At 38.5% G+C, this 8,132-nt stretch overlaps 1 protein-coding gene across 1 annotated transcript; it reads right to left on the reverse strand.

The window, feature by feature from the left end:
- Positions 1–6,304: 6,304 nt before the first annotated feature.
- Positions 6,305–7,849, reverse strand: SYCE3 (synaptonemal complex central element protein 3). The gene is made up of 2 exons (XM_037389993.1): positions 7,741–7,849; positions 6,305–6,635 (listed from the first exon to the last, which is right to left on the reverse strand). The coding sequence occupies exons 1-2, from the start codon at positions 7,847–7,849 to the stop codon at positions 6,466–6,468; spliced, it is 279 nt and encodes a 92-aa protein (XP_037245890.1). The 3' UTR covers positions 6,305–6,465.
- Positions 7,850–8,132: the final 283 nt, after the last annotated feature.

Here is an 8,132-nt window from a genome sequence, read left to right on the forward strand (position 1 = left end):
GCAACTGGTATTAATGGTTGGGTTTGGCTGTAACCATCTTGTGGTAGGAGTTACTGGGATATTACTTTCCTCGTCTGTTTCACTAGGCTTTTGTGTTCTGTAAAGAGCAGAATCCAAGCTTGGAGACTCCTGCTGAAAAAGATGAAAGACCTTAGTAACTGCCACTTCATTCAAGCTTCTGTGCAAAATAATGGCAGTATGCTTTATCAGCCTCTCCACTTTTCTCTATTTGAAACCAGTAAAATCTTTGCACCTGGGCCATCTTCTCTAAGTACTTAGCTGTCTTACTAATGGGTGTGTCTTTCTAATGTTTCTCCCTAAAACTTGGATGTCTTGCAAGTGTTATCATCTACTTCCAGCTGTTTAATATGGGTGTATTTTTTCAGCTATCTTGTTGGACTAGAGAATGAAGGACACAACATTTCTCACGTTCCTGCCTTGCAGTTGCCGTTATCCAAACCTTTGAGTATTTGTTTACTTAAACCACCTTTTTCTGTTCTTAGCTATGCAACCTTTACCCAGCCTTTAATGAATAACAATTCATGTAAAATCCCTTGGTCTGGAGCAATACTGTAACTGTACACATGTAGGACTGAATGACAGTAGAGTTCTTGGCAGGTATTTTCTGACCGTGTCTCCTCTAGTTTCCCTGTTCCTGCACACTAATAATAATTAAAAATTGTATGAGGTTCTCTGGAAACTGTTTCTCATGTTACTTCTTGGGAAATGAGAAGTTAGAGGGAGTGCAGTGGATAACTGCTCCAAAGCACTTGGCTTCCCACTTCTGAGAAGGTGAGGAATTTGCCTTTGCCTTGAGGGGTGGCACAAGGTTTAGTGATGCATGAGTTACATCTGACTGCACTGGGGATTTCCTGCTTGCTTTTGCAATGAATTGGGCACCTCTAATGAGGTGTGAAGTGAAAGCTACAGGCTTGGTTCAGGAAGGAGAATTCTTCTGACTCCCTTGAGTACATACACTTGCTGCATTCACTGCAAGCTCGTGTAGTGTAGCCTGCCATTGCAGCACTGGATCACTTACACAGCAGTTCCAAAACATACATCGAATCAAGGATTGCTGTGAGACTTGAGTTTCTGAACCAAACCTGGTAAGCTGTAGACTGGGACATGTGTTGTGATGGACATGGTGGTATTCTAATGTCTTTCCTTGGAAGATGAATATGGCTGTTGAGACACAAAATGAAACCTAATAAGGTGAGGGAAGTGTAAGCAATGCACCTTTTAAAAATTCTTGAGCAGGATAATTGTTTGTAGGCTTCAGTGTGTTGTTCAGAACCTAATTTATTTCAGGCAGATTGGGGAGAGGTTAGCTGTTTTATCATAATAAACAGATGTAAGATTCATAAATAGTAAAACATAACTGCAGAATTTGTCATACAAACTTCTTGAACTGCCTTCAGTTGTTCAAAAGTGCTTTTCTTTAAAGTGAGACTTTAAAGGCCAAAAATAAGGTCAAATAGAATTTTCTTAATCTCTGCAAAAAGGTAGGTCAGATTGAATCAGTTTAACACAGGTACCTAACTAGCTATCTTTTATTTTATGAAAGGATTAATTGAAGGAGAGATGCAAGTAGTGTCCTAGTATCTCGTTCTCTCTTCTTCAAGTCCTAATTTTGTGATAAAAGGAATCTTGGCATAAAGCAGAAGCTTGTGACTGACAATAGTCTTCATCCCGGAGTTCCTGGTTATGAAAATACAGGCTCAAGTCTAGCAAGTCTAAAGCACTTACTGAAAGTACTTTTTAGAATCTGCAGGCTGGGCATAAATTGTGCCCTTACTAGGCTGCTTGTTCTCTTGTTGGCTGAACTTTGGCTGAAGAAATACAGAACTGGTGCTCAGGATTGAGGGTCAGTTCTCTTGGCAACTGTGGTGCTTGTGTACCTGTAACTAAGGCTATGGGTTACTTGCCTCAAGTAGAACTTCAGATGAGTGCTTAGTTTGTGTTCTTTTGTTTAAGACTTTCAGCTACAAGGATTTTGAATTTGCAGAGTAATTAACATGCTTTTATACCTACTTGGAGCCACTGGGGTTTTTTCTGCTATGTTCATTCTCATTCCAGCATTCTTCCCTTTCATGGGCACTTATAAGGGCTTACACTTGGAGAGGATTACACTTTTATAGTGTAATCATTTTATAGTGTTTTCATAATACTCTGCCTGCCTTGACTGTAACCAGGCTGTTTGCTTGGGAAGGCTGCTGTCTACTGCTGCTTAGCCACAAAAACATACTCTGTGGCTTGAGAAGGACAAAAAAGGGAAGAAGAAAGTTCTGTAGGCCTCTGTCTGTGCACTGTTTTCATTTAAACACGATGGTCTTGCAATGACAAGATATTCACTGATTCAGAGAAGTGTCCTGTAAACTTCTGCACTGAGCAGTAACATATCTATGTGCAAGCCCTTACCATCCACTTCTGTGGGAGGACTGTATGCAGGTGCAACAAATAACTTGGAAGTGAACAGACTTTGTGCTGCAGTTGGAAAAACCTTGGAAATAAGTTTGTGCTACATAAAAATGACACCAAAAAAAAACAAAACCCCAAAAAACCACCCCAACTTGATTTCACAACCCTTATGGCAAGCTGTGTGCATACTTACTTCATGCCAGGGGCACATGCTTGAAGCTTCCCCCATAGAATACTAGCATGAACTTGGATGTGATTTGGGTAGCAAAGTTGTTGACAGCAGCTGCACAAGCCAAGTGGCAGTGGGATCCTTGCTCAAGTGTAAAGGAGATGAAAGTTTTGGAGTGGCAGCTTGAACTCTTCATTTTGTGCTGCTGACAGTGGAGCAATGCAGCTGTGATTTGATTTTTGAGTCTTAGAGCTAGACGGTGATGCATGGAGCAGACAATTGATCCTGATGACTTAATACCACCAGCTGATGAGATGAATAATTAACTTCTAATACAGTGAGGTTTTAAAATGCGATAGGAAAGACCTATAGAAGGTTGTCACTGAGTTCAGAGCTGCTTCATGTTTCCTGACTATTGTCAAAATGCATTCTTCAATGCTAGGCTATCAGTCTGGAGTTTTGAATTCTAAAATGTGACTTTTGTAGGACCATGTAGGCCCTTAGAATTAAGTCAGGAATCCTAAGGATGACTGGCCATAAAGTTTGTGCCTGTAGTACAGAAAGAGATCTGCTCTCAATTTGGAGTGTGGGTTAAATGTGTGAAGATCCATGCAGTCCTAGCTCAGTTAAGTGGTTGGTATCAGCCTGGAACTCTACTTTAAGACTGCCTTGAGGTGCAGCCACACTTAACGTACTAGCTAACAGCAGTTCAGTGGTAAGAGTCAAAATATGCTTTGTACAGTGTACCTGTAATAAGTTTTGTTTCCAAAAGCTTATCAGGTCTGTGTTCTGTAGTTACTGCTCAGTGTGTTGGTCCAGCCAATTATTTTCACTTAGATTACACGATACTCACATTTTTGTCCGTGACTTGGACAGTGCTGTTAAGTTTTCAATGGCCTCTAAATCTTGCTGCTCTTCCTTTAAAATGCTCTGTGTAATGCAGTGGTGGTGTATATATAACAAACTACAAGTAAAATCCCAGTAATTTCACAACCTTGGGATGGTATCCCAAATGTGATGTGAGAGCTTAAACAGTCACTAAACTAACCTGCTCTAACTAGTATCTCCACATGCCTTTATTCAGTCTGGCTTTCTATAAATGGGAAGATGCCATGTGTCCTTTTTTCACCGTTTGACTTTCTGAGGAGCCAAAGAGAATTTCCTAGTTGCTAGCTGACCTCAATCCATGTGTAAAATTACATCACCTCAAAACTTTGTAATCTTACTGCCTACGTGCATATTCTGATGATCCAAACCCAGAGCATCTACAGAAAACTAGTAGCTTATCAGAAACAGAAAAATAAGAAAATATAATACCATGCTTTTTGTTGGAAAAATGTAAATGCATTTTACAGTAATGCAGAAGCAGGGAGGAGGCAGCGCTATAAAAAAAGAAATCGGTATTAATGGAATGCACACAGAAAAGGCACTGCCATTTTCATGCTGTTAGTGCCTAGGTGGTATAGTCCTTGCCCTGGAGGAAATGACTGACTCAGAAGGAATGTTGTTCACCCCCTTTGTTCTCAATAAGGTCTTTGCTTCTCTGCTAAGAATGCCAGCAAAAAGAACATCATTGTAATAATGGTATGTGTAATTAGGGCTGTTAGAGGTTCGATAATTTCTCCATACACATTTCAGGAAAAATTGCTGCAAGGATCTGGACCGAAATTCTGAAACCATTTATGCCAACAAGTAAAACAGCTAGTATGGATTCTCTTCTTTAGCCTTTCTGAGCTAATGAGAATGGGTCTATAATAATCAAGGACTGGAAAGCACTAGCAATAAATTAAATTTTCTAAAAGGAGCTCTAGGCATGTTCTGACAAGGACTGAGATCCTAAGTGGACATGTGAAATGTCCACTGTCCCTTCTCAGTTGTTTTACACTGGGAGAGGGCACAGTTTCCACCATCAAAATTTCCTGGGAGGCTGCATATTGGCCTTTTAGCTAAGTCTTGTCTGTTTCTTGGTAAGAAACTGTTAATGAAAACTAAACAGTGCTGAGAATCCAGCTAGGTCTGGTGAATGCAGTAGCACCTGAGCTGCTAGACAAAAAGGGGCTGCAGGACACTTTGCACACCTCCATTCTACAGGCAAGATAGCTTTTTACATTCAGAAGAGAAATGTACTTTGAGGTACACCATTACAGACTATCTGGACCAGACAACATATGGCTCAGGTTTGATGGCTGTGGGATAGCTTCCTCTTAAGCATCCAACCCTTGCCTTGCTGAGAGGTTAAGTACATAACTAAAATGAGTAAATTTTTTGTGAAAAGGACAGTAAACGCATTGCAGTGTTAAAACACTGGCACGTCTACTATCCTTGATTATTTTTTAAGGGTCAAGTCTGTAACCTTTTTGCTAAGCTTCACATACTTCTTGATTAAAGCTGATAGCTAGCGGTGGCAGGAAGACTCAGCCTGTCTACCCACGTAAAATGAACTGGGGTGAATACAGATTTCATACCTGTCCATGTGTCTGCACAACAAGAAAAAAAATATTTCAACTCACTTGTGACACGTTTACTAAGTGTTACTTAATAGAGGCTAAGGAATGAATAACTAAGGAAACAGAATTCCTTACTGCTCTATTCGGCATACAGGTTGGCAGTACACTGATGCCAAGTTCTCTTGCTTCTCTAGCGGTTTTGCAGAAGCATGCTCTGCCTCCAGTCTGGGAAGCACCTGTGAGTAACTGCTGTATGGCCTAACATCACAAAAGTGGAGTTCAGTGAGAGTGAAAATAAAGCTAAACTGCTGCTGATGGTTTTCATTACAGAAATCTTTGGTGGGGGAGGATTAAGAGATGTTAACCCAGCAATCTGGGTTACTGCTGGCAAACTTTTGACAGATTATTTACACGTGATTTGAATCATTAAATACCTCTTCAAAGAAGATGGAGATGCACTCACTTGCTACATAGTGCTTACTTTCTAGTTGAAAGAGACTGATTTTTAATAAAAGGAAAGCTCCTTCTCAAAACTTGCATTGACTTCCATCTCAGATAAAATACTTGTTTATACATTAACTGCAAGCCACAAGGTGGTGCTCTTAATCCACAGTCTTGACTACAAAAGACTAATTTTTTAATCTTTTCTTCCTTTTTTAATATTGCACAGTAGGACCATATGGATAAAAGCATGTTTTAGAACACGGTTAATTTGGTTTCTGCAGCAGTCCCACAGACTACACTACACACAGTGCAGTCTGTAACGGTAAACAATTTTTTCTTAGATGAGATGTGCTACCTTCAAAGGGTTTGAGAAGAACAATCTTTCTGGGAAAACAAGACCAAAGAAATGGTTAAAAATCCCAGGAAATAAAATGAAACAACTACAGCTGAGCTATCTGAATAATAAAATTGTGTAACTGAACACCTGGTTGGCAATCCCACATCAAACTAACTCAATCTATCTGCAAATCTAGAATTTCACCTGTTTTTCATTGGGGGAGAGTAATTCTTTGGTTTTCCTTGAAAGGCATTTGCTGGTACAATACTACTGTGATGTTCAAAGCACCCCCTCTGCTTCTTCCCCAATTTGTTCAGGTGTCAAAATAATTCTATGTATATTGGAAACAAAGTGAGTGTGGTCTTTCAGGAAGAAAAAAGGCATGCAGGTTGTGTATGCACACACGCTACAAGGATTACTGATAAGTGTAATAAAAATAGACATTTTTACCTTTTATTCAACAATACATATATATATATGTGTAATCTCACTAAATTACTTCCATAGATGTATAGTTTTAAGTAGTTTTAGCAAGATGAAAGCAAATCCATTTTCCACAATGTTTGTGAAACCTCCACAGCTGGAAAACAAAAAGACTGGAGTGATTTTCCAAGGGATGTAGTTCTTCTGCCAGCATGACTGAATTAAATTTATTCCTCTTTTTGCTCTTCACCTTTAGATTCTGTTAGCACCTCTTGCCATTTCTTCTCTATCTCTTCTTTGCAACTCAGGAAGGCATCTTCCAAACGCTTCGTGGAGTTGGCTAGATCTGGGTTGGTACGTATGACTACCATGTCATATGCCATCCAGGTTGCCTGCACTACAAACCCGACAGACAGTACTAAGCCAGGAAATCTGGCTAAATAAAAGCAATAGCTGATTCAATAAATGAATAAAGGACCTGAATTATTACAGTTCAGATCTTATGTCAGAGAAGGCCTGTTGTAAAATGAAGTGGAAACTGCCCACAGTAATACTGAAGATTGCATAAAAGACTGTTCAGTATTACTTCTTTATAATAATGTCTCAAAATACTTCAGAATGGAAGTACAATTATGTAAATTACAAAAGGTAGATAGACGCTTTACCTAAAAATTACAACAAAACATATAATTAAAAAGAAGGGTTCAACAGACTTAAAATAAATGAACCAAAGAATCCTCCCTCTAGATCAGTTACGGTTAGAAGGCTTGTGTTGGGTAAGGAAGAGTAAGACCAAAAAGGCTGCAGCATAGAGATGAAAGGTTTTAACAACTACCTAAATAATGAAACTGGTATTGAAATAATGAGTATCTGATAAAGCAGAGCAAATAGTTTTAGCACTTATTTCATACTTTCCCTTTTGTTTTACCATAAATTGACTGTAGTTTTCTCAATGGCACTCATAAATTGTGTTTAATTACAAATAGTTTAATTAACAGTTTCCATCTATTCTTGTTAGTTGCATACAGTTTCTGATAGAATTGTTGCAGAACATGGAGAGGAATACACAGTCCTCTCCATACATACAGGACTAAGATTAGATTTGCACAGGAGTCTTTATTCTAGCTGAGGAATTAAAACACGTCATGCACTGACCTGAGAGGTGCTATGTATCCCACCATTTTTCAGAATTAAGTTTCATTTTACATACCATATTTCAATAATTACACATTAAATACCTTAGTATTATTTCAGTTTTCAACCACCACTCTGAACTGAGCATCCATCACCTATTAATTTTCAACTCTGAGCCATCCAAAACTTCTAGATTGTTTGCATGCTTTCTCCCAATTAAGGACGTTAGGGCATTAGTTGATGGTGATTGTTTCCACTTACATTTCTATCACACAGAAATTTACAGCAATAAATAGAAATAATAAATCTTCAATATCTTCAGGCTAGTAGACAAATGCATATCATTCTTTTGTAGTAATGACTTGTACCTGTTAGTTTTTCCATTTCCTCCATAAGTTTTTCTAAGTCCCTCTTCAGGTCCTCCACTGCCTTTACCAGGTTTTCATAGTTTCCTTCCTGAGGTTCTGATTCGGCCATCTACAAGGAAAATGGGAATTTTATACTTTATATTTAAGTTAATTGATTTTCACAGTTGAGAGAAAGTAACATTGCAATAAATTTAAAAAAAACAACCACAGAATGTATAAAAACATTCAATTTACATGGGAATTCATTAAGAATCTGACCTTGAAGTTACCGGTCATCACCTGTATGCTGGATACTATTTTCAATTCATTTTGAGCTTCATTTAGAATTCAAGTAGAATTAAGTTCAGATATGCTGCATTTGTGCCAAATAAAGATTTTGGTAACGGTAAACA

The sequence above is a fragment of the Falco rusticolus genome, chromosome 5 (genome assembly GCF_015220075.1).
Source record: "Falco rusticolus isolate bFalRus1 chromosome 5, bFalRus1.pri, whole genome shotgun sequence".
Classification (NCBI taxonomy): Eukaryota; Metazoa; Chordata; class Aves; order Falconiformes; family Falconidae; genus Falco; species Falco rusticolus.

Coding starts and splice junctions, on each gene's coding strand:
- SYCE3 (XM_037389993.1), bottom strand. CDS start 7,849: ATGGCCGAATCAGAACCTCAGGAAGGAAACTATGAAAACCTGGTAAAG. Junction 6,636..7,740: donor GGAAATGGAAAAACTAACAG/GTACAAGTCATT, acceptor TCGGGTTTGTAG/TGCAGGCAACCTGGATGGCA.